The sequence below is a fragment of the Scyliorhinus torazame genome, chromosome 3, assembly GCF_047496885.1.
Source record: "Scyliorhinus torazame isolate Kashiwa2021f chromosome 3, sScyTor2.1, whole genome shotgun sequence".
NCBI lineage: Eukaryota > Metazoa > Chordata > Chondrichthyes > Carcharhiniformes > Scyliorhinidae > Scyliorhinus > Scyliorhinus torazame.
Window position 1 is genome coordinate 189,867,152 of NC_092709.1, and position 27,286 is coordinate 189,894,437.

The window sequence follows — 27,286 nt, forward strand, 5'->3', positions numbered from 1 at the left end:
GTGGTACCCATACCACAATCTAGTAAAAGTTGTGGGTCAGGTGAGCTCCATGATGCACTTTGGGGTTCTCTAAACCCTGGCCCATAACACAGGTTAGTCTGTGGTTCTAACGACATGGCCCTACAAACAAAATTAATAGCAGAGGCAGAGATGACCTTAAATAAGGCATTGGAGGTCACCCAGAGTATGGAAAGTGCCGAGAAGGAGGGACGGGGAGGAACAATGGAACCGCGAAGTGTGCAAGCAGGCAATGCCCACCAAGTTTGGTGGGAAGCCACTGATAGCCATGGCACCAGAGCTGAAGGTGCAGAAAGCAATCAGCAAAGAAGCTCAGAGCTAAAGAGAGTGAAGAGGTGTAGGGAATTTGGTCCACAGACCAGGATTAAGAAGAATGCTATTGGTGTGGGGGAGATCCTGCCCAAGGGCGATATAAATTCAAGGAAGCTGTATGTTATGCCTGCAATAGGATGGGGCACATTAGGAGAAAGTGCAAGAATAAGCAGAGCCTACCGGGGTCAAAAATTCTGACCCCAGCACACAGTGCTGAGGATATCCCTGAAACGGATCTGAAGTATATGAGTTAAACAACATTAAGGTGGGCAAGAAGACCCCAATTATGATTGTATATTTGGTAATAGTCAGCCACTCAAAATGGAGGTGGGCAAGGGTGCCTCTGCTACATTTTTGGTGAATAGAAATATTGTTATTTACAAGGTGGAGTCCAGCCCTGAAGTTAAAAAGCACAACAGTCAGGCTAGCTACATGTACTGGGAAAACTTTAAGGATCTGATGAACAAGCACAAAGCCCACAAGCTACTGACACCAGTCAGTCCAACTGCCTCTAATAATAATGGGGGACCAAGGGCCAAGTCTGATGGGCGAGATTGGCTTCGCCAAATTAGATTAAATTGCCTGGAAATCTTCAAAATTAACTAAGGAAATTTTCATGACGTCTTATAAAAGTACCAGGAGTTTTTCTAAGATGAATTAGGAAAGACACAGAGCCTAAAAGCAAAGATTTATGTGCATTCTGAGGCCATGCCCAGGTTTTACAGAGCCTGACCTGTCCCCTATGCCTCACATGAGAGTGTTAAGTCTGAACTCGAGCAGCTAGAAGAATTAGGCATCATCAATCTCTACAGTTTTTGGAGGGGGCAGCTCCCATTGTGACAGTGGTTAAGCCAAACCGAACCAGTATGATATGTAGGGTCTACAAATTAACCGTGGACTGATAACCAATCCTAAGAATTAAAGATTTAACTTGATGTGAGCCATGTGCATCAACAATTATGATTAGACAAGGCATCTCGGAATTTTTTTATTCGTTCATGGGATGTGGGCCAACATTTATTGTCCATCCCTAATTCCCCTTGAGGGGGCAGTTAACAGTCAGCCACATTGCTGTGGATCTGGGGTCACATGCAGGCAAGACCAGGTAAAGACAGCAGATTTCCTCCCCTAATGGACATTTAACCAACTAAGATTTTACAACAATGATTTCATGGTCATCAATAGACTTTTAATTCCAGATTTTTAAAAAATTGAATTCAAATTTAACCATCTGCCTTGGCGGGATTTGAACCAGGTGCCAAAACCATTCTGCTGGATCTCTCGATTACCGCCTCCCGATACTATAAATACCAACAAAAGCCTATATGAGTATACCCAGCTACCCTTCAGTGTCTCATTGGCATGTGTAATTCTCCGGAGCACGATGGCAAGCTTATTACAAGATCCGTCCTTCTGGCCTCCTTCTGCACTGTGGTGATTCTATGATACCCAACTTGGTTTTCTATCTAAACGATGTACTGATGATCAGAGCATACAAAGAGGAGCACCTAGCAAATCTCGACAAAGTTTTAAAAAGATTTAAGAAGGCTGAAAAAGGAAATATGCACTTCCAAGCTCACAAAGTGACATGCTTAGGTTTTCGAGCTGATGCCTTTGGAGGTGAAGATGAAAGCAATTAAGCAAACATTACCCCAGTAATACATCAGAATTGAAATCTTATTTATGAATTATTATGAAAGATTTATCCTTAATCTTTCTACATTATTGGCACCCATACACAAACTGCTCAAGAAGGGGCAAGTATTCAGAGGGTCATGTGACCTGTTCAGCCTATCGGGCTGGAGCGCACAAATCCTGGGACTGGGCGCTGTGATGTTCTCTGTTTTCTTTGGATGTCTTGAATGCGTAGTGTTGAACAAAGAACATCAAGTTATGTAAATTAACAACGCTGATTTATTAACACTACTTAAACTAGATTCAAACAAATTCCTAAGTACGAGGTTGTTAAAATAAACTATGCTATAACTATCTCTACAGAACTCTCAAATATGCAACTACTCTCTCACGCCTAAGCACGTACTTCCCGAATCAAGGGTTGGCACGTGATATATATGTGAATGCTCTTGATCACCATCTGGTGGTAAGATGCATGTACAACTCCCATACAATATCCATATTGTCACAAGCGCGGGTTTTCCCTTGCAGTTTGGAGTCCGATAGTATGGAATACAGTAACATTTATCTCACTCTCTGTAAATAGGTATTTGCCTTAATAAACCATTCATTCATTATTCTACTTGGTGGTTGCCAGTCTTTCAAGATACTACAGTTTTCCAAACTTAAAGCATGGTTAACTAGTGTACTGCCTTTCAATGATATTCTATTCATGGAATTACCTCTTTGGTTATTTATACATTTATATCAGGTGACACAATTTCTATCCTTTTGACATTTCCCCACGAATGGTGCTATCTTCTTTCTTGTTAATATATAATGAATGGATTCTAAATCACAGAAGCGTTCCTGCACAGGGGGCCATTTGGCCTGCCATGTCTGCGCTGACTATGCAAACAAGCAACTCGCCTGATGCCATTCCCTTGCTTTCTTCCCATAAACCTGCACATTCTTCCTCTTCTGATAACAAGTCTAATTCCCTTGTTCCTGCTTGACTGAACCTGCGACATGCTAGAATATCATAAATATTAATGAGGGAAAGATATTTCACATTGTATGATGCTGAAATGAAAATCCGCTCCTGCATTTTACCTAAATGCAAAACTTTGTTTCATGTGTGCCAGAAATTAAGAATAGGGTAACTCCTTTGTTATGCTGATGTTCCTAAGATTATGGTTGAAATATTGCAATTAATCACTTGCGACTGAGTCTTAAAGATGCATCATTCATTAACTGTAAGGAAATTAGAATAGCAGGGTCTCCAAAGTTCGCATTTTAAAATGCATGATCATAATTCATACAAAATTGTTCGTAATATAATGACTTTAAAAGAAAAATAATTCAAACCTGATGTCCCATCCAGGGAATTGCATCAGCTTTGCAGTCAGGGAACAGGCCATTCAACCCAGCAGATCTGTGCTGGTGTTTATGTTCCGCATGAGCTTTCTCCCATCCCTTTCCCCGTCGTGGCTTTTCTAGCTTCCGTTTAAATACAACTGTGATACTTGCTTCAACCACTCCATGTGGTGGCGAGTCACACATTCACCACACTCGGAGGAAAGAGGTTCCATCTGAATTCCTTAATGAATTTATTAATGACCATCTCACATACCTGAACTCCAGTTCCAAGATAACAAGTCAGACAGAGGAAGAAGAAGCAAGGCACATTTCATGAACAAAGGGGAACACTTGCCCAAAAATACCCCTCCAAGAAAAGCAAGTTGTTTTATTTATGTTATGACCTGCCTGCTTACCATTGGCTGGGGACTAATGACAATCCCACAATCCTGTGGGAGTATGAGCTTCCCCAATGAGGGGGGCAGAGAAATCATTAGCAGATTCCCTGTATAAATAAAGCTGGCCAGTTTGGAACCAGCAGGAAGGAGTAAGCAGCAAGCGAGGTTGCTGGTGTTGTGTGTATATATGTTATTGTAAATAAATGTTATTTCTTTGTATCCTTGAAACTCGTGCTGGATTCTTCGTGGCCCTCACAAAAATTTATTAAGTGTTAGAAGAAATAGAAGCAATACAATATGCTTTTTCCTGAAAAAAAAATTGTTGTTGGTTCAAATTTGAATAAACTGTATGACCAACAAAATTATTAATAGGTGAGTAATGTCACATTTCGTATATTAATTAATCATTTTGTCTCTTTTGTTAACTCAGGGTATCAGAGTTCAGCAGGAAAATGAAAAATGTAAGTGCCTTTTCTAACTTTTTATGGGTTATTTGTATTAAAAAAGAGAAAAACTGCCTTCATGATTTTGTGCCAAAACCTATGCCAATGTAAACCCATGGGGCGGGATTCTGTGATCCCGAGGCTAAGTGTTGGCACCGTCTGAAACGCCGTGGTGTTTCTTGACGGCGTCAACACGGCCTCAGGATCAGCAATTCTGGCCCCTGTAGGGGGCCAGCACGGCACTGGAGTAGTTCACACCGCTCCAGCTGCTGATCCTGTCGTAAACTAGGCGTTGCGGGGTCCGTGCATGCGCAGTGGCACCGGCGCAGCGCGCACATGCACAGTGGTACCCTTCGCTGTGCCGGCTCCGACGCAACAGGGCTACAGGGGCCGGCGCAAAAGAAACGAGGCCCCCAGTCAGAGAGGCCGGCCCGCCGATCGGTGGGCCCCGATCGCGGGCCAGGCCACATCGGAGGCCCCCCCCTCCCCCGGGGTCAGACCCCCACTCCATCCCCACAGGACGCCCCCCGATCCTTCCACGCCGAGTTCCCGGCGGCTGAGAGCAGGTGTGGACGGCGCCGGCGGGACTCGGGTTTTTTACGACGACTGCTCAGCCCATCCCGGGCCGAGAATTGGCGGGGGGGCCCGTAGAGGGGCCCCCGACCTGCGCCGCGCCAACCACGCCGGCCAATGGCGCCTATTCTCCGCTCTGCAAGAATTGCGTGTCGGGGCGGCGTGGCGCGAATCGCGCTGGCCGCGGGGATTCTCTGGCCCGGCCCCGGGCTGAGAGAATCCCGCCCATGGTGTTCCACTCATGTATCCCATATTTAACATGACAGATATGTGAAGAGTCTGGAGGAAATGTGAATATTTTACTTTGGGCCTATTTTGTTCAACTGATGAGTGGTCAGAGAGTGGGCTGGACATGGAGCTCGCTGGAGCAGGCAAGATGGTGGTGGGCACGGTGTATTGCATGGGAGGCTGTGCATCAAACTTCCATCAGGAAGTTAAGTTAGCGGCGATAAGATAACAAAACGGAAACTCACCTCTTCGCAGTGGGAAACTCACTGAAGTGCTTAATGGCTCACTTGCATATGATTGACACGCAATTTGGTGGGATTTCATCCTGCCTGCTTAATTAATGTACATGTGCCTTCAGTAACCCAGTCAGTGAAAGCTGGTGACTTACCAGTTACCCCTTGAAGGGGCTTTTAGTTAGTGATTGAGTTTCTCAATTATATTTGTTTTAAAAGAATATGAAAGAAAAATTGACTCACTGTGAAAGCCCTTTGCACTTCCAGGAGGCTGAGTCACAGGGCGGGTTGATCGTGTTGATGTTTTCGCTGTGCAAAAACCTGCTGAGCTAACACTCTGAGGGCTGGAGCCTCAGGGAGGAAATTCAGATCTCAGAAGTACTGCATTCTTATTTAAAGGGCCTGTACACAACTGAGGTGCAGAGGGCCACTCCTTAAAGTGCTACCACAGATCTGAGTACCTAAGGGGAGGACACTTAGGAGACTATATGAAAGGAAATGGAAAGCTAGTTGTTATGATATGCAGACACACACATGGTGATATACAGTGTGGTGGTATGTATTAGGGGTAATATGGTACCTGTGAAGCCGCGAGCCTATTGGCTGACAGGTCCCGGGTCCTGGTTGGATCTGCCGGGGCGGAGTATAAGAGCTCGAGTTCTCCCCGCAGCCTCATTCAGTAACTGAGCTGCTGGGGAACAGGTCTTGCTTAATAAAGCCTCGATAGACTTCATCACTTCTCGTCTTGTGTAAGTCATTGTGCGCTACAATTTATTAAGCAAGCTTAAAAGACTATGGAGCTCCGGATCGCCCCGGAGTGGCTGCGGATCAGCCCCCATGCAGCAAACTCGGCGGCCGTGTTCAAACACTGGCTGCATGCTTCGAAGGCTACCTCCGAACAACCCCCGGCTGGATCACGGAAGAGCAGAAAATGCAGGTCCTGCATTCGAGGGTAAGCCCGGAGATTTACTCGCTTATTGAAGACGCGGAGGATTTCCCGCTCGCGTTGCTGAAGGGCATCTACATTCGGCCCGTAAACCAGGTCTACGCACGCCACCAACTCGCGACGAGATGGCAAATTCCCGGAGAATCGCTCGACGAATTCTACAGCGCGCTGCTGATTTTGGGACGAAACTGCAACTGTCCGCCGGTGAGCGCGATCGAGCACACGGACATGCTAATTCGAAATGCATTTGTGGCAGGTATGAACTCTCCCCAAATTCGTCAGAGACTTTTAGAAAGAGAGTCGCTAGGACTCTCAGAGGCACGGGCCCTTGCAGCCTCCCTTGATGTGGCCTCCCAAAACGCCCGCGCCTACGGCCCCGACCGCGCGGCAGCCCCTTGGGATCCGTGGACCCCCGTTGTGACCGACTCTCCGGCACCCCCCACCCCCCCGCAAGCTTGCGTGGTTAGAGCGCCAGACCATCCCGGGGGGGCCCGCTACTACTTTTGCGGGCAGGCGAAACACCCCCGGCTGCGCTGCCCGGCCCGCGCAGCTACTTGTAAAAGCTGCGGCAAAAAGGGCCATTACGCGGCAGTGTGCCGGTCCCGGGGGGTCGCCGCAATCCCCGGAGAAGAACGAGGACAACAGATCCCGAACCCCCCCCAACCCCCCCAGCGTTCCATGTGCGACCCGCAGGCGCCGCCATTTTGGGTCCCGGGCACCACGAGGGGAGGATGGGCGCCGCCATCGTGTGACCCTCCAGCCACGTGCGATTCATGGGGGCGGCCATTTTGTCCACCCCCGACCGCGTGCGATTCATGGGGGCGGCCATTTTGTCCACCCCCGACCGCGTGCGATCCATGGACGCCGCCATCTTGGTTGACAACAAAGGACCCCAGCATAGACGGCTCCACAGGGTCCGAAGAAAATGCCGCGACACTACTGCCATGACTGGCTTCGGTGACACTGGATCAATCGCGGCCCCGGACGCTCCAAACGACGACAACAACGGTGCTGGTCAACGGATACGAGACGCCATGCTTGATCGTCTCCGGGAGCACGGAAAGTTTTATTCACCCAGATATGGTAAGACGCTGTTTTCTGTCCATCCATCCAAGCACGCAAAAGGTTTCCCCAGCTGCAGGATCCCACTCAGTAGAGATCAAAGGTTTCTGCATCGCGAACCTAACGGTGCAAGGGAGGGAGTTTAAGAACTATAGGCTCTACGCCCTTCCCCGAACTCTGCACGCCCACATTACTGGGATTAGACTTCCAGTGTAACCTCCAGAGCCTAACATTCCAATTCGGCGGCCCAATACCCCCACTCACTATCTGTGGCCTCGCAACCCTCAAGGTTGAACCGCCGTCCTTGTTTGCAAATCTCACCCCGGATTGCAAACCCGTCGCCACTAGGAGCAAACGGTACAGCGCCCAGGACCAGACGTTTATCCGGTCTGAGGTCCAGCAGTTGCTGAAGGGAGACATAATCCAGGCCAGCAATAGTCCCTGGAGAGCCCAGGTCGTAGTCGTGAAGACCGGGGAGAAGCAAAGGATGGTCGTAGATTATAGTCAGACCATCAACGGGTACACGTAGCTAGATGCGTACCCTCTCCCCCGCATATCCGACATGGTCAATCGGATTGCACAGTACAAGGTCTTTTCCACCGTGGACCTCAAGTCCGCATACCACCAGCTCCCCATCCGCACAGGTGACCGCAAGTACACAGCCTTCGAGGCAGACGGGCAGCTATACCATTTCCTAAGGGTCCCATTTGGCGTCACGAACGGGGTCTCGGTCTTCCAACGGGAGATGGACCGAATGGTTGACCAACACGGGTTGCAGGCCACGTTCCCGTATCTCGACAACGTAACCATCTGCGGCCACGATCAGCAGGACCACGACGCCAACCCCCAAAAGTTCCTCCAGACCGCTAACGCTCTGAACCTCACATATAACGAGGAAAAATGTGTTTTTAGCACGAACCGTTTGGCCATCCTGGGATACGTAGTGCGCAATGGAGTGATAGGCCCCGACCCCGAACGCATGCGCCCCCTTATGGAATTCCCCCTCCCCCACTGCTCCAAAGCCCTGAAACGCTGCCAGGGCTTCTTTTCGTATTACGCCCAGTGGGTTCCCCAGTACACAGACAAGGCCCGCCCGTTAATACCGTCCACTACCTTCCCCCTGTCGACAGAGGCCCGCCAGGCCTTCAGCCGCATCAAAGCGGACATCGCAAAGGCCACGATGCGCGCCATCGACGAGTCCCTCCCCTTCCAGGTCGAGAGCGACGCATCTGATGTAGCTCTGGCGGCCATTCTTAACCAAGCGGGCAGACGCGTGGCCTTTTTCTCCCAGACCCTCCACGCCTCAGAAATCCGCCACTCCTCAGTGGAAAAGGAAGCCCAAGCCATAGTGGAAGCTGTGCGACATTGGAGGCATTACCTGGCCGGCAGGAGATTCACTCTCCTCACTGACCAACGGTCGGTAGCCTTTATGTTCGATAATGCACAGCGGGGCAAAATTAAGAATGACAAGATCTTAAGGTGGAGGATCGAGCTCTCCACCTATAACTAAGATCTTGTATCGTCCCGGAAAGCTGAACGAGCCATCCGATGCCCTATCCCGCGGCACATGTGCCAACGCACAAATAGACCGCCTCCAAGCCTTCCACGTGGACCTCTGCCACCCCGGGGTCCCTCGATTCTACCATTTTGTAAAGTCCCGCAACCTCCCCAACTCTGTTGAGGAGGTCTGTACAGTCACCAGGAACTGCCACATCTGCGCAGAGTGCAAACCGCACTTTTTCAGGCCGGATAGAGCGCACCTGATCAAGGCTTCCCGTCCCTTTGAACGCCTCAGTTTGGATTTCAAAGGCCCCCTCCCCTCCACTGGCCGCAACGCATACTTCCTGAACGTGGTGGACGAATACTCCCGTTTCCCCTTCGCCATTCCCTGCCCCGACATGACAGCGGCCACGGTCATTAAAGCCCTGGGCACCACCTTTACACTGTTCGGCTTCCCCGCATACATCCATAGCGACAGGGAGTCCTCCTTTCATGAGTGACGAGCTGTGTCAGTTCCTGCTCAGCAAGGGCATTGCCTCGAGCAGGACGACCAGCTACAACCCCCGGGGGAACGGGCAGGTAGAGAGGGAGAACGGTACGGTCTGGAAGACCGTCCTGCTGGCCCTACGGTCCAGAGATCTCCCAGTGTCCCGATGGCAGGAAGTCCTCCCGGATGCCCTCCACTCCATCCGGTCGCTGCTGTGTACCACCACTAACCAAACGCCTCACGAGCGCCTCCTTGTCTTCCCTAGGAAGTCCTCCTCCGGAACGTCGCTGCCGACCTGGCTGGCAGCCCCAGGACCCATCTTGCTCCGGAAGCATGTGCGGGCGCACAAATCGGACCCGTTGGTCGAGAGGGTTCGCCTTCTCCACGCGAACCTGCAGTACGCCTCCATGGTGTACCCCAACGGCAGACAGGACACGGTCTCCCTGCGGGACCTGGCGCCCACTGGCAACACACACACACCCCCAACACCGATCACCCTCTCCCTGCCGCCGGCGCACCCCATGACTGCCCCCTTCCCGGGGGGATCGGTTCTCCTCCCGTGCCCGCCCAGGAGTAAAACAGAAACAAACAGCGCAACGCTCCCGGAGACGACAGTGCCCGAGCCAGCACCTGCACCACCACCGGGGCTGAGGCAATCGACGAGGAAGACCAGACCGCCCGCTCGACTCGTGGAATCCGCGTGACACCGAGAAAGCAAGAATTTTGTTGTAAAAAAAAAGTTGTTTTTTTTTCCTTATTGTAAATAATTCTGACAAACTTGTACATAGCTAAATGTTGGGTTAGAAATGCATAGCCACAGTTCCAAATTTGTTCCAGGGCCAGCCTTGTAAACCCCTACCACCATTAATTGCAGGATCTGTACAGATCCACCTCTGGATCTGCATCTGCACCAGTGATGGGATAATCTTTTCCAGAGGTGCGACATCTGTCTTGGTGGCAGCTGTTCCCTGGAATCAGGCAGCCCTCCGACCAGCCCCTCCTTTGGGTGTCCTGCCTCCACCCGATGTGCTGCAGCATGTGTATGGTGCTCACAAGAGATGACCCATTTGCCTGACTGCTAACATGCCCCACCAAGATGATAGTCTACGCGCTGTGGATGGTGTTGGTGAAAGCAGTGCCAAGAATTGAGTGACTTTCCTGGAGATCTTGTCCGGGATGTTCTGAGGGTCTGGATGGAGGGTTGTGACCCTGAACAGCCCAACCTCGTCTCATAGGGATCCTGGAAGACAAAGGACATGGAGTCAGATCTTGGGAAAGACAGGGTTGTGGGAGATGAAAGACTCACTTGGAAAAGGACATCTGGATAAAATTGCATTGGACTCCCACCTCTTTGGGCATGCTAAATTCCATGTGAGCCATTGTTCGCTCCTCGGCCATGAGTTCCATGGCCTTCTCTTCAAAGGGAGTGTGGGCCATATCATGCACATGCCCCACCTGTCTTCTGATGCTTCCTTTGATTATGGCCCTATTTGTCCTTGGGGACACAGGAAGCACACAGTGAGATGGCAGCATGTCAGTTTCAGGGGAGAGTTTCTATCTGGTAGCATATGTGGACAAGGCACCTGGCCAAAGAGGGCAGAACGTGTGTTGGGGATTCCGGGAGGGTGGGTTCTGTGGGACATGCTGGACAGTGGAGTGTTACTGGCATATAAGGGTTTGGCAGCATTTGTCAAGTGTCAAGAATGGGAGCGATGCCAGATCACACAGGTGGTTACTCACCCGAGCTGCTCAAAGGAGGTCATTCATCTCCTTAATGCATTGTATGCTGGTCCCCTTGGTGAAGCTGCCAGCACTCACTGCATCTGCTACCTCATCCCATGCTTGATTCATTACAGCTGGCTGGTATCTCCACCCCACCCTGGGGAAGAGGGTGTCCCTCCTCAATGGCGTCCAACATCCTGTGACTGTCCACATCAAGGAAGTGTGGTGTTTGAATGAGTCTGAGGTGCGTGGAGCAATCGAAAGCTGCTTCAGCTTGTCAGGCTCACAATGGCAATCCTGACCCCAGCGAATCACACGCCTGGACACTGGGACTCAGCTGGGATGCACACGGGCTGTGTGCTGGCCCATTTGCATAGATGGGATCACGTCTCCCTGGTGCTCCTAGCGATCCTCTGCTGGGGGGAGCACTTTAGTCTCTGAACCAGAGAATCTGCATTACTAAAACTGTGCATCATAATTCACTAAAATCGTTTATACCTCTTAGGTGCTGATTACTATTTACTGGTTGGGAAAAACAGCAAACAGCTGCACATCCTACAATGGCCCGACACTGAACTTGAAAGAATTTGAAGGACTTTTGTCTCTGATCCAAAAGGTAATGAATTTTAAATTTCAATTATGTTTGTGTATGTGTGACGGTGTGAGAGACTGTGGGCTGGATTTTCCATTGGCCGGTTCCTCCGTTTCGCCAGCAGCATGCTCACACCCGCGGATTTCCCGATGGCGTAAGGTTACCCACAATGGGAAATTCCATTGGCCCATTGCCGGGAAGGAGGACCCCGTTGCCGGCGAGGACGGGTCGCACGAGAAAAATAGTGTGCCGGAAGAAGAATCCTGCCCTGTGCATGTGTGTGTGTGTGTGTGTGTGGGCTTTTCACAGTAACTTCATACTTGTAACAATAAAAGGTTACTATTATTATGTATATGTGTGTGAGAGACAGTGGCCGCGATCTACTGGCTGCATTGCTCCCGAAAGGCGGCGTGGCCAGTAAATGCTGGGAGATTCTTCCATGATCTACTCGGCTCCCCATGCTTCTCAGATCTATCGCGATCTCGCAAGACGGGCGCATTGTGGGCGGGATCAGTGTTTTGAAAATCTGCATAGTAGAGTGAGACAGCTGTGGTAATATCATGGGTGTGTTGCAATTCACCGACTGACCACGGGGAGTTTCATTCGTATATAAGTGAATGTTAGAGTCTGGAGACCTCAGACGGACTGGAGATTTGGAAGAGAGATCACAGCATGATCATACTGTTATTCATCTGTGTTTTGTATATATTTGACCTACAGTTAATGTTAATAAATCATTTATAGCTTTAGCTACAAGTGTTCTTGTAATATAACTCAGGCCATCTGACAAGAACATTGCATGGTATCAGGACTGTATGGTTTTAAACACTGAGAAAAAAACTATCAGCTCTGTCCACAGAGATTTGAAGATTTTGCAGACTTCCAGAGTTAAGAACATGGAGTTTTTGAAGCCACCAATAATCTGAGATTCGTTGTAATGTGGACAGCAACTGGCAAGCGTTTAAACAACAATTTAATCTGTTTCTTATTGCAGTAAAGGTAGAAGATCTATTAGATTCACGTCAGGGAGCGATGCTGCTAACAGCAGCAGGGCCCAAAGCAATTCCTGCGTTTAATACATTTAAATTTGCAAACAATGAAAATAGTAAAGATTTTAACAAAGTAATTCGAAGATTTGATGCACATTGCATCCTCAGAAAGAATTCAATTTATGTGCACTATGGGCTGGATTCTCTGATTTTGAGGCTATGTCCCCACACCGGCGTGGGAGCTGTGGGGTTTCACTAAAGAAAAAGTGGCGTAAACGGCCACTGATCCTCTGTTTGGCTGGGGGCTAGCATGCAGCAGCATAGAGCACCCTGCTCTAGCTACCGATACGGCCTGGTGAATTGCTGGGTCCATGGCCGCGCATGCACACGGTGGCAGCCTGCAGCGGCCACGCCGTGCAACATGGCACTGGCCAATCGCGGACCCAGCCTGTGAAATAGTGCCCCCCCTTTGGCTGGCTGGCGTGCCCCGGATGACCCCCACAATGCTCCCAGCCCCTGGAAAAAAAAACCTGCAAATCGGCTCTCCCTCGACTGTGGTGGCGCTGGACTGAGTCCGCAGCCGCCACGCCGAGTTCCTGACGGATGATACCACACGCAACCGACGCCGTCGTGAACTCAGCTAGTAGGGGGCGGAGCATCGGGGGCGGGCTTCAGGCAATGTCCTGAGGCTGTCGCTACGGCGTGCGCCGTACTCTCCAAGTACGCCACTTTGGAGTTGGCGGATCATCGCAGAACGGGGATTCTCCGGCCGATCGCAGAACGCGATTTCGGTGTCGCTGACCGTAGAATCCCGCCCAGTGTGTTTAAATCACATTTTCAGAAGACAGAAGTGTCCATAGATCATTTCATCACTGATTTAAAGTTAAAAGCTAAAACCTGTAATTTTTCTGTGGTGGAATCTTCCATGATTCGGGACAAGATTGTGTTTGGTCTGACTAAAAATAAGCTGAGGGAACGGTTGCTGAGGGAATCGGAGCTGTCTCTGGAACAAACAGTTAAGATTTGTCAGGTTCACGAGCTAGCAGCACAGCATTCTAAAATGTTGCTCAGTAATGGCGGCATCTTATTGGAGGAAAGCACTCCGGTTGCCGCCCTTTATCAAAAAGGTGAGAAACTTCTGAAAAAAGACAGGCAAGTTCCCGCAGCTCCTTGCACACCAACAAACAGGTTAAAGATCAGGCCAAAGTATTTCTGTGTAAAAGATGTGGTCAAAGACACAAATTAAGGCAGTGTCCCGCGTTTGGCAAGCTTTGTTCCAGATGCAAAGAAGAAAATCACTTTGCTCAGAATTGTTACTCTCAGCTCAACCCCAGATCAGTCAGCACAGTGGAAAACAGTGATGAAACATCATTGTTTGTTGGATGAATAACAGAAAAGAATAATTGTTTGGCAACATCAAAAAATTCTCCAGCACTTCAAAAAATGTACACTGATACTCCATTTTTAAAAAATGCGGTCGATGAGGTCAAACGGCTGCTACCACTTGAAGTGGTCTGATTAAAGTTACAGTACGAAGTCTTACAACACCAGGTTAAAGTCCAACAGGTTTGTTTCGATGTCACTAGCTTTCGGAGCGCTGCTCCTTCCTCAGGTGAATGAAGAGGAAGGAGCAGCGCTCCGAAAGCTAGTGACATCGAAACAAACCTGTTGGACTTTAACCTGGTGTTGTAAGACTTCGTACTGTACTCACCCCAGTCCAACGCCGGCATCTCCACATCATGATTAAAGTTAGACACTGGTAACACATAAACATTGACTGATTTAAAAAATCTAAAAATTCAGCCGATTAGAAGAAATAACAAAATATCTGAGAGATTATAATGGTTCAAACATTAAATGTTATGGTACATGTGACCTGAGTGTGGTGGTGAAGAACACAGTTTGTTCCGTCCCATTCTGTATTGTATCCGAGGGTTTGGTGATCAGTCCTGTGAAGAATTAGGTCAAGTGCAGTTGGTATATAGCATCCACAAAGAATTGGATAAACTCTCCAACGATTCTGAGAACATTATCAGCAAATTCAGCGATGTGTTCACAGGTTTTAGTGCACCACCATTTGCCCATGAAATACAATTTAAAGAAGATGCATTATCTAAAGCACCAATACAAACTATTAGTAGCGAAATTGCTGAAGATGTAGACCTGCATATCAATCTCATTTCTAACCTACCACCCGTATCAGATACAAAACCACAAGTTATCAAGAAGATGGAAGAACCTACCAATTCCATGGTACGTGTGAAATAATGAAATGGCGATGCTCATATGCGTAGATTCCACAGATCTTAATGAAAAAAGTGTACATATTGTAATATAATCATTACAGAAAGCAGTGGACAGTCAATCTGATTTATATCTCGTGAAATCATGTTACAAAGCGTTACCATTATCACATGGTAGATCGCCAGCAGAGTTAGTCATGAGTAGAAGATTGTGTACCACACTTCCATACTTGGCAAAGAAGGAGGAGAATGCAGTGGTACTGCAGGAAATGCAAAACATTAAAGCAAAACAAAAGCAGTTCTATGATAGAGTGTCTAGAACTTTACCACCTCTGAGTAGTGATGACATTGTGAGAATGGAAGATTCGGGCAATTGGTGCCACACATTGCTGGCGACATCTCGGGGTGAGGGTGTTGTGGGGGTGGTTTGGGGAGATGGGGGGCGGCGTTGACACACATATCCCAGGGAACCACAACTCAGCAGGGTCTCACTTCCTCGTCCACGGCCGACCTCCACTCCGGCGACCTCCCTTTTCTCCAGGCCACCGACCATGTCCAGGGCCCTCTGCTCTGCCATTGTGAAGGGCTGCAGGTCCAGTAGTTCCCTTCCTGCCTGCTCCTGCTTCTGGCAGTTGTGGAAAGCCTTCTCTTGGGGGTGGGGCGGAGGGGGGGGGGGGGGCAAACAGAAAACGGAAGTGTTAGACAGTCCGACGCATCCAGCCCAGGAGGTGGATAGGTGATGGCCTCAGTGGCCAGGGCACCCGGCATTGCTGGCCGGTATGGGTAGTGACATGTGGTGCAGGGTGGGGGTTCGGCCACCCCTCAGGTTGGGGGGGGGGGGGGGGTAGGGTTATAGGTGCGTGGGATGGGTGTTGGTGCCAGGGGCACAGTGCTGCCGACTCACCCTGGCACCCTGAGGTGATGGTACAGTTTTTTTGCTGCATGGCTGTCCGGTCCGGACGGTGTTGCCCACGGCGCTCACCGCACCTGCCACCTGCGGCCAGCTGAGTGTTCTTCCCAGGCCAGGGTGCAATGTCATCTGCCTCTCCTGCACCAGGTCCAGGAAGGTCTCCAGCTCGGCATCCGTGAAACAGGGTGCCGCTCTCCTCGCTACCATCTTGTTGGCTGGTGTGTGTGGGGAGTGCAGTGTTTATATGCAGCTGCAGCTCGTCTGCCTCCTGAGTGTGAATCGCGAAACCGGCAAATCCGGCACCATTAGAATCAATTGTGTTCCACATTGTGCCGTTTCTAGCCCCTTGACAGTAGCAGAATCAGTCCTGGTGCATCGCCAGTTTTGCTGTCATGGATCAGCAAAATCTGCGCCAGCGTTAACAATTAGGGCTGAGTTCTCCGATTTTGTGGCTATGTTCAGAGGAAGTGTCTAGTTTTACAATGAAAAGGTAGGTGGCGCCCCCGCACCAAAACGCCGCCCGGTGGGGGGGCTAGCAGCCACGCCATGTAAAGCCCCCGGCTTTACCTGCCGGTGGAGAATTGTGGGTCCGTGACTGTGCAAGCGCACGGCAGCGACCTTCGGCGGCGGCGTCGTACAACATGGCGCCAGCTGCACGCGGACCCGGCCTGCCAGATCATGCCTCCTGTAACCTCTTGTAACCCCCCCTCGTCAGCCTCGGACCACCGCCCCACCAGTCTCCCCAGCCCCCGCCAAAGCCTCCCTGGCCAGCGGAACAGCTCCCCCTGGCTGGGGCGGTGCTGGACACAGTCCGCAGCCGCTGGGCTAGGCCCCGAAAACTGTGAGGACATGCGACCATTGGGTCGGCCCATTGGGGGCGGAGCATCAGGGGAGGGTGATGGGTGGAAACTCAGAAAACAAGATCTCACCTGGCAAGATTCTCGTTTTTTGCCTCAAGATATTCTGTTCCCATATTGTGGCCTGTGTTTGTGTGTGTTTTTGACTGTGTGCGGGACTGTGGGCACAATTCAGCGGAAATAAATCTAAGTTGTTTGGCAGGTGTTTCTTGGCAACTGCAGCACCGAGACTCGCCCTGCTAGTCACAGGCACTTTGTCAGTTTTTTGGGCCTCAAGGAGTTTCTCCGCATTGAGGCCACACTTAGGCTGATTTCTTGCACTGGTGAGCTGAGTTTGCCAGCAGGACCGGATCCTCTTTGATCAGGGCACCATTTTGAACAGCAGCCCCCCTACCCACCCTCCTTTTCAGGCGCCCTACCCCCCTTTCAGGGCCCCCATCCGCCCTTCATCCCACCTAACCTTTTTAGGGCGCCTTGAACTCCCCATCACTGCCCCCCTCCCTCCATGGGCAGGGTCGCTCCAGGCTCGACTGAGAGACCTTGGAACTACCATCTGGGCACCTTGGCATTGCCAGGGCGCCAGGCTGGCAGTGTCAATGTACATGGGTGCTGGGGGGGTGCCAGGGTACCACCCTGCCCTGTCATCGACCACCCATGGGCTCTAATGGCGTACAAGATCCCCCAAGATGCCATCACGCCTGGTCGACGTTTGTGGAAACCAGTGCTAAACGGCACCCGGTTGAGGTCTCGCAGGCATGGCCATTGACTCCCTGGCACCGGGTGAAAACGGCATCCGGGTAATGGCTCATTTTAATATCTATCTGGATCACTCCCAGCGAATGAGTGCTCCAGATTGCGTCAGGCAGAGTGAGTCAAGTGTCTCGCGATCAGCTCGGCGCCCGACACAGAGCCCGATTTGGGGGGTGTGGTGAATGTATAACTACTGATAATTCACCAGTGCACTGTGTTATGTTATTAACCCTGTGGGCTCTATCTATGGGCCATTGTGTGGCTTCACCCACAGGGGATATGTTGGGGCATGTACGGGCTCCGCCCATGGCTCCACCCCCTTTACAGGAAGTATAAGAGCTGCTGACCTGCGGGGCCGCCTTCAGTGTTGTACCGGTCACAGGCAGGCTCAGTTCTAAGCTGATTAAAACCACGGTTTACTTCTCCACGTGTCTTTGAGTGAATTGATGGTCGCATCAATTTAATCAGCTTAAAATACTACTGTGGAATCAGCCGTTAAACCTAACAGACTGGAACTCGATCTACAGGCAAAATAAATGTTTTCACATTGGCTTCGATGCTTCAAGGCCTATCTCGCCGCGTCGTCTACGCCATCCGTCACTGATCAACAGAAGCTGAGCCTCCTCCACGCACGGGTGAGCCATCGCATTTCTGTCCAGCTCGACGAAGCCGCTTCCTATACAGAGGCCCTCGCACTACTCGAACGCCTCTATGTGCGGCCTGTGATCGAGGTATACGCGCGACACATCTTCACCACTCGCCGCCAGCATCCCGGGGAGTCGCTGGATGATTACCTACGCAACCTCAAAGCCCTCGCGCGCATCTGTAACTACCAGGCCGTTACGGCCACTCAGCACATGGAGCTCGCTGTCCGAGACGTTTACGTGGCGGGGGTCCGATCGAACTATGTAAGACAGCGCCTGCTCGAAAAAGGGGCCCAGGACCTGGACGACACGGTAAAACTGGCTACCTCTCTGGAGGCCGCTTTTCCGAGCCTTACTGCGTTCCCGGCCGATCACCCGACCCCCTCGTGTGCTCCCGACCCGAGACTACCCCAGGCCTGTGCCGCGCGGCCGCCCGCCCATCATGGGGGGCTACCCTGCTATTTTTGCGGCCAGTCCCAACACCCCCGACTGCACTGCCCAGCCCGCAACGCGAACTGCAGCAGCTGCAGGCGAAAAGGAAACTTCGCCAATGTCTGCCTGGCCAGGTCTAAGAACTCGAACTCACAGACCCGATCCACAGACTCACAGGCCCGCAGACCCCGCAAGGTGGCAGCGTGTCTGCCGACTCCGCCTCCGCATAACATGTGTGACTCATGGGGGCTGCCATCTTGGCCATCCTCCCCCACGCGGCCGGCCACGAGTGATCCATGGGGGTTGCCATCTTGGACGCCATCTTCCTCACCGCCGCCACGCTCGACCAACGGGGGCCGCCATCTTGGCCGCCATCTGCTACGCCGCTCTACGCGTACAACCTACACGGACAGCCATCGCAGGGCCGCCCCAGCACTTCCGATCACGCCACCGGCTACCCTCACCTCAGCGCAGTCACCCTGGACCAGTCGCGACCTAAGCACCTCCAGAGCTCCATGATGGCCGTCCGGGTTAACGGGTACGAGACACCTTGCCTTTTCGACTCCGGGAGCACAGAGAGCATCATTCACCCGGACATGGTAAGACACTGCTCGCTCCCAAAATTCCCGACGCAACAAACCATATCCCTCGCCTCTGGGTCGCACACGGTGCAAATCCAAGGGTGCACTACTGCAACCTGAGCGATACAGGTCGCTGAGTACACTAATTTTCAACTATATGTGCTTCCAGACCTCTGAGCTCCTATCCTTTTGGGACTTGACTTCCAGTGCAACCTCAGGAGCTCACCATATGCAGCCTCGCGACCCTAAAAATCGACCCCCCCCCCCCCCCCTCTCTTCGCAAACCTCACCGCCGATTGCAAGCCAGTAGCCACCAGAAGCAGGCGGTATAGCATGCAGGACAGGACGTTCATTAGGTCCGAGGTCCAGCGTCTCTTGCGGGAGGGGGTCATAGGGACCAGCATAGCCCCTGGAGAGCTCAGGTGGTGGTCGTCAAGACCGGGGAAAAGTTCCGGATGGTGGTTGATTACAGCCAGACCATTAACCGGTTTACGCAACTCAATGCGTGCCCCCTTCCCCGGATTGCAAACATGGTAAATCAGATCGCGCACTACCGCGTGTTCTCCACAGTGGATCTGAAGTCTGCATACCACCAGCTCCCAATCCGCCCGGAGGACCTCCGGGTCCCCTTTGGCGTCACGAACGGGGTTTTGGTGTTCCAACGAGCGATGGACCGAATGGTGGACCAGTACAGGCTGCGGGCCACGTTTCCGTACTTGGACAATGTCACCATCTGCGGCCATGATCAGCAGGATCACGACGCCAACCTCCACCGATTTCTCCAAACCGCCCAAATGCGTTTTCCGCACAGCCAGGCTAGCCATCCTCGGCCACGTCGTGGAAAACGGGGTCCTAGGGCCCGACCCTGACCGTATGCGCCCCCTCCTACAACTCCCTCTCCCTCACTGTCCCAAGGCCCTTAAGAGGTGCCTTGGATTTTTCTCCTATTACACCCAGTGGGTCCCCCAGTATGCGGACAAAGCCCGCCCACTATTTAAGGCCACCCTCTTTCCACTGGCAGCCGAGGCCCGCCAGGCCTTCAACTGCATCTAGGCGGATATCGCCAAAGCTGCGATGCACGCGGTGGACGAGTCCGTCCCCTTCCAGGTGGAGAGTGACGCCTCAGAGGTCGCTCTCGCTGCCACCCTCAACCAAGCAGGCAGACCGGTTGCGTTTTTTCACGCACCCTCACCACCTCCGGAATTCGACACTCCTCGGTCGAAAAAGAAGCCCAAGCCATCGTGGAAGCCGTACGGCACTGGAGGCATTACCTCGCTGGTAGGAGGTTTACCCTCGTCACCGACCAATGATCGGTTGCCTTCATGTTTGACAATACGCATCGGGGCAAGATCAAGAATGATAAGATCTTGAGGTGGAGAATCGAACTCTCCACCTATAACTACGATATAGTATATCGTCCTGGGAAGCTCAACGAGCCCCCGGATGCCCTGTCCCGCGGCACATGCGCCAGCGCGCAACATGACCGACTACGGGCTATCCACGATGACCTCTTCCACCCAGGGGTCACCCGGCTCACCCATTACATCAAGGCCCGCAACCTGCCCTTCTCCACCAAGGAGGTCAGAGCTATAACCAGAGACTGCCAAATCTGTGCGGAGTGTAAACCGCACTTCTATTGACCGGATAAGGCCCACCTGGTAAAGGTATCCCGGCCCTTTGAACGCCTCAGTATCGATTTCAAAGGGCTCCTCCCCTCCAATAACCGCAACACGTACTTCCTTAACATTATAGATGAGTTCTCCCGCTTCCCGTTTGCCATCCCCTGCCCTGATATGACCACCCCCACTGTCATTAAAGCCCTGCATAGTGTCTTCACCCTGTTTGGTTTCCCCAGTTATGTCCACAGCGACAGGGGCTCGTCGTTCATGAGCGACGAACTGCGTCAGTACCTGCTCAGTAAGGGCATCGCCTCGAGCAGGACTACCAGTTATAACCCCAGGGGAAACGGGCAGGTGGAGAGGGAGAACGTGACAGTCTGGAAGACCGTCCTACTGACCCTGTGGTCCAGGAATCTCCCAGTTTCTCACTGGCAGGAGGTCCTCCCCGATGCGCTCCACTCTATTAGCTCCCTCCTTTGCACAGCCACAAACCAGACTCCTCATGACCGTTTGTTTGTTTTCCCTAGGGGAGCTACCTCAGGGGCCTCGCTTCCGCCCTGGTTGATGACACCGGGTCCAGTCCTCCTCCGAAAACACATTCGGAGCCATAAGACCGATCCCTTGGTAGAGAGGGTCCAGCTCCTGCACTCCAACCCACACTATGCGTACGTCGAACACCCCGATGGCCGGCAAGATACCGTCTCCCTCCGGGACTTGGCGCCCGCTGGCTCCAACACCACTCCTACTACTGGATCCCCCACGCTATGTCCCGTCCAACCTCCCATGTTCAGCGCCCTCACCCCTATATGGTTCCTGCGCTCCCTCACACCCGCCGCACCGGTCCACAGGAATGAAGCTCCGGAAGAGCCGCTCCCGGAGTCCACGCCTGTGCCTGCTCCGGACCCACTTCCACAGCCACCCGAAGCGGCTGCAACACCAGTGCTTTGGCGGTCGCAACGTACGATCCGGGCACCGGACCGACTGAATCTATGAGCCCGTCACCCCCGCCGGATTTCATTTTTTAATCTAGGGGTGAATGTGGTGAATGTATAATTACTGATAATTCACCAGTGCACTGTGTTATGTTACTAACCCTGTGGGCTCTACCTATGGGCCATTGTGTGGCTTCACCCACAGGGGATATGTTGGGGCATGTACAGGCTCCGTCCATGGCTCCACCCCCTTTACAGGAAGTATAAGAGCTGCTGACCTTCGGGGCCGCCTTCAGTGTTGTACCGGTCACAGACAGGCTCAGTTCTAAGCTGATTAAAACCACAGTTTACTTCTCCACGTGTCTTCGAGTGAATTGATGGTCGCATCAGGGGGCTCACAGCATTCACCTGCAGAGTCGGGGGCAATGCGGTGGCTGAATCGTGTCGTGTGTGTGTGTGAGTGAGAAAATATATGTGTGTGTGTGTGTATGTGTCTGTGAGTGAAACTGTGTTTGTGTGTGTGTGTCTGTGAGTGAACTGTATTTGTGTGTGTGTCTGTGAGTGAAACTGTGTTTGTGTGTGTCTGTGAGTGAGACTGTGTTTGTGTGTGTCTGTGAGTGAGACTGTGTTTGTGTGTGTCCATGAGTGAGACTGTTTTTGTGTGTGTGTGTCTGTGAGTGAGACTGTGTTTGTGTCTGTGAGAGAGACTGTGTGTGTGACTGCGTGTGTGTTTCTGTGAGTGAGACTGTGTCTGTGTGTGTGTGTATGTGTGTAGCACAATCAATCACTCACGAGGCGAGATGAGATGAAGTCAATCGATGGCTTTATTACGCAGACTTGTTCCCCAGCAGCTCGGTTACAGAATGCGGCTGCTGGGAGAACCCGGGTTCTTATACTCCGCCTTACTGGGTGGAGCCAGTAGGCGGCAGATCTAATCAGGACCCAGTGTCTGACAACCAATAGCCTCTCGGCATCACAGGGTACTGTAATACCCCTAATACATACCACCACAATGTGTGTTTCTGTGAGTGAGACTATGTGTGAATTGTGCTGTGGGTGTGAGTGAGACTGTGTGTATGTGTGACTGTTGTGTGTGTTTCTGTGAGTGATACTGTGTGTGTGACTGTGTGTGGTTCTGCGAGTGAGACTGCGTGTGTGTGAGTGATACTGTGGGTGTGTGTACGTGTGACTGTGTGTGTGTTTCTGTGAGTGAGACTGTGTGTGAGTGAGACTGTGCGTGCATGTATGTTTTTCTTTAATGCTGGAAGTTTGTACTGCCATGCGTTGTTACAATTACTGTACAGGACTATTAACTTTACCCCATGTACTGTTTATTTTCACTTGTGTAATCATGTTATTAACACAATATGGGAAAAGTTCATATAAAACTTTTTAAATTAATATTATAGAGGAAGAAAAATACTCAGGTGTGGAAAAGATGCTGTATGATATTATTTCACACATTCTTGATGTATTCATTACAAATTCAATCATATCAAATGTAACCGTGGCAGCAGTACAGCAACTTCTATTAGAATAGTGGATCAAAGAATTTGATCCAAACCTATCAGGTGTTCATACAATAATATCCCCAAAAATAATTTCAAGGTTGTTATGTAAGTAGTTTTGAACCTACATGATGAATACTTCCAGTGATTTCAACATTTTTAACACCAGTTTTTTTTATTTTTTTATGCTTTTCCCAGAATTGGTGGGAGAGTGAAATTTGTTTCACTCCCAACACTGAATAACAGTAAATTTGGCAAATACTGCTTTCATTCATATCCATGTTTTTTTTAAAGAGGTACTGAGTGAGTTATTAAAAACATTTCAAATGTTCACAATGATATAGTTTCATCACTTGGTGTAATTCTAACTTTCTTAATCTGAGAATTAAAATAAACATATTTGTGAAGTAGATAATGACTGGAACAAAATGGGACAAGAACTAGATCGTTGAACCACGTGATATGAGCAGAGAAGTGAACAAGGCCACTACTGTATTTTAATCGTGTGCAGTTTCTAAACTTTGTACCGGTGTGGTGAGATATCAGGCATAACTTTTATTCCAGTCATGGAAAATGACATGATTAAATTGTCACAAGTAATCCAGAATCATATACTTTTGTAAGATGAAACTGAGACCTTTTTTGAACATACGCGTGCTGATCGGTTATTTGCTATAGCAATTAATTTTAAAGTGGTCTTTAATTGAGACAAGGGATATATTATAGTCCTGGGCTGAGTGTAGCATAGGATGGCTTCCATTGACCTTTCCTTGAGCTAGAGTTTCAGTGTTTAGTATGGGCTCCTTGCCTTGGAAAGAATTTATAATCAGGGACTGTGAAAGGCAGCGATTGTTCTCAATGCTCCAACCATGCGCGTCAGATGCAAGTGCGTTCATAGCCTTTAAAGCCAATCGCTGGCAAGCAGCAAAGTGCTGGAATTATTTTTTTATAATGAAAGAGGAAAAGCTTTTGCATATTTTCATTGCTGATTACCTCTGAAAGCTATTTCTCCTTAATCCAGGAATTTATTTTGTCGAGAAAGTTGAGCACAAACTCCGTTACACTGCAGTCCACAAATTGTCACTCTACCTTCGGAATGCCCACAGGCAGGGTTTGTGTGAATGGGTGAAGGGCACAACTTGATTGTCACTATTTGGAGAGCTGTTTGAAAACGAAAGGATAATTTAGTTGGAGAACGATGAAGTTGGAAAGTACACAGCTGTACCAAACATAGCCAATGTAGTCTTTGGACCATATTACACAAATGGAGAACGGTGTCTGAGTCGTTGCTTATGTTTCCTTCTTTTAACCCTTGGAGACTGGGGTAAGTAATTTCTAAAAAAAAATCAATGTCTTTCATAATGAGTTATTTCATATTCTGCCTATTACCAGGAGCTGGAGGACACGGACAGTCCAAAACGAAGCATCCGTGACAGTGGCTACATTGACAGCTGGGACTCTGAACGCAGTGACTCCCTGTCGCCTCCCAGACATACCAGGGATGATTCCTTTGATAGTCTGGATTCATTTGGATCACGGTCGCAGCAGACTCCATCACCAGAGGTGATACTTAGAGGAAGTAGTGACGGTAGGTCGAGATAATGTCCCAGGAGGGTATCTGCTACATGCAAATCCAGCAGTGGTTATATGCCTGGGACTGTTTACCGCTATGAGTGCACAGCATAAATCTATAATGATGTGAGTGGCTATATGGGACTATAGTTCATCACTGTACTTCAGACTTACTTGGTGCCAGCAGCGCTCAGTTATACAGGCATCTTCCATATTCCTCTCAGATGCGGGACAATTCTGCGCTGAACACGTAGTATACCTGTATATATACACAGAAATCTGCTTGGTGCCATTAGAATGCTGTTTAAATGGCAGCTTGTAATCTTTGCTAACATAACAAATTTTAAACAATGCTTCACATTGGGCTTCAATTGTACACCAGCAAGAATGAAACTGGAGTAATGTGAGACAATCTCCTGGAGGGTGCATACTACTTTGCTGAGTTAAATCTGGGCAGGTTGGCACCAAATTACACGCTGTAGCTTGTGTTGATACAATGCCAAACAGCTTACATTGATGTAGATAGAAATATAACTGACCTATTAATGTGATATGCATGTGAATCTAATCTATGAAAGGTGATATTTGACAATAACTGTATGTGATTGAATAACCATTGAAAAAAAAGCTAAATGAATTGTCCTGCTGTTTACAATCTTCTTTATCAATTATAACGATTTTCGTGCTTTACATAAGCAAGTCCAGTAAAAGCCTAAACTGAAAAACAGAGATACCAATGACACTTTTTAAAGCAGAGACACAATTGCAAAGTATGTAATCTTAACTAATGAAAATAAAGAAAACACTCACTTAAAATGATTGAGTTTAGGAAATGAAGCGTCTACAGCTCTTGTCCTAGATAGTGGGTGCGACTTAACAGAAACATTTCTAAGTGTGATTTTTGGTGCGATTGGTGGGGTGTATCTCGATGGCCGTGTTGGCGAGATTGCGGCCCACCTTTAACGACACCTAGTGCTGAAAATGAGCCCCCACAAGCGTCTCACTTGTGGAGAGAATCTATCTCCACTTGGAGAGGCAAGGTTTTATCCTTCCGGAATAATCAGCATGGCTTTGTCAGAGGAAGGCCTAACAAATTTGATTGAATCTCTTGAGCACATAACCAAGTGTATAGATGAGGGTAGTGTAGGTGATGTAGTTTACATGGAAGCCTTTGACAAGGTCCCACATGGGAAGGCAAATACACATGGGATACAGGGTGATTTGATAAGGTGGATTCATAATTGGCATAGCGGTAGGAGAAGAGAGTGATGATAGCCGACTGATTTAGTGTCTGGAAGCCAGTGACCAGTGGCATACCAGGGGGATCTGTGCTGGGTTCCTTATTGTTTGTCATTTATATAGATGACATAGATTATTATGTGGGGGATAGGATCAGTAAGCTTGCGGATGACACAAAGATTGGTCTGGTGGTCAACAGTGGGGTTGAGTGTCTTGAGTTACAGGAAGATATAGATGGGATGGTCAAATCGGCGGATAAGTGACAGATGGAATTTAACCCTGAAAAGTGTGAGATTTGATTTGATTTGATTTATTATTGTCACATGTATTAGTATACAGTGAAAAGTGTTGTTTCTTGCATGCTGTACAGACAACGCATACCGTACATAGGGAAGGAAGGAGAGACTGCAGAATATAATGTTACAGTTATAGCAAGGTGTAGAGAAAGGATCAACTTAATACGAGGTAGGTCCATTCAAAAGTCTGATGGCAGTAGGGAAAAAGCTGTTCCTGAGTTGGTTGGTACGTGACCTCAAACTTTTATATCTTTTTCCTGACGGAAGAAGGTGGAAGAGAGTATGTCCAGTGTGCGTGGGGTCCTTAATTATGCTGGTTGCCTTTCCGAGGCAACAGGAATTATAGATAGAGTCAATGGATGGGAGGCTGGTTTGCGTGATGGACTGGGCTACATTCACAACCTTTTGTAGTTTCCTGCGGTCTTGGGTAGAGCAGGCTCCATACCAAGCTGTGATACAACCAGAAAGAATGCTTTCAACGGTGCATCTGTAAAAGTTGGTGAGAGTCGTAGCTGACATGCCAAATTTCCTTTGTCTTCTGAGAAAGTAGAGTCGTTGGTGGGCTTTCTTAACTATAGTGTCGGCATGGAGGGACCAGGACAGGTTGTTGGTAATCTGGACACCTAAAAACTTGAAGCTCTCGACCCTTTCTACTTCGTTCCCATTGATGTGGACAGGGGCATGTTCTCCTCTACGCTTCCTGAAGTCAATGACAATCTCCTTCATTTTGTTGACATTGAGGGAGATATTATTGTCATCGCACCAGTTCACCAGATTCTCTATTTCATTCCTGTACTCTGTCTCGTCATTGTTTGAAATCCGACCCACTACATTGGTGTCATCAGCAAATTTGAGAATTGAGTTGGGGGGGAATTTAGCCACACAATCATAGGTGTATAAGGAGTAGAAGGAGATGATACACTTTGGAAAGAGTAATTTAAGAACAAAGTATACTTTGAAAGGTCTGACACAAGGAAGTTCTGAAAATCAAAGGGACCATGGCATTTTTGTCCATAGATCTCTGGAGGCAGAAGGACAGGTTAATAGAGCGGCACTGTAGCACAATGGTTAGCACTGTTGCTTCACTGAGCCATGGTCAGAGGTTCGATTCCCAGTTTGGGTCACTGTCTGTGTGGAATCTGCACGTTCTCCCCGTGACTGCGTGGGTTTCCTCCGGGTGCTCCGGTTTCCTCCCACAAGTCCTGAAAGACGTGCTGTTAGGTGAAT

General features: G+C 49.8%; 1 protein-coding gene across 11 annotated transcripts in view; it reads left to right on the forward strand.

Moving 5' to 3' along the window:
• The window catches only part of LOC140408856 (LIM and calponin homology domains-containing protein 1-like), a 566,047-nt gene that overhangs the window by 335,453 nt on the left and 203,308 nt on the right, over positions 1-27,286 (forward strand). For all 11 annotated transcript variants that reach the window (XM_072496648.1, XM_072496651.1, XM_072496649.1 and 8 more), the window contains exons 5-7: positions 4,132-4,162; positions 11,401-11,511; positions 24,345-24,540. In XM_072496648.1, the coding sequence (XP_072352749.1) occupies positions 4,132-4,162; positions 11,401-11,511; positions 24,345-24,540 (338 nt within the window). The remainder of the gene's footprint in view (positions 1-4,131; positions 4,163-11,400; positions 11,512-24,344; positions 24,541-27,286) is intronic.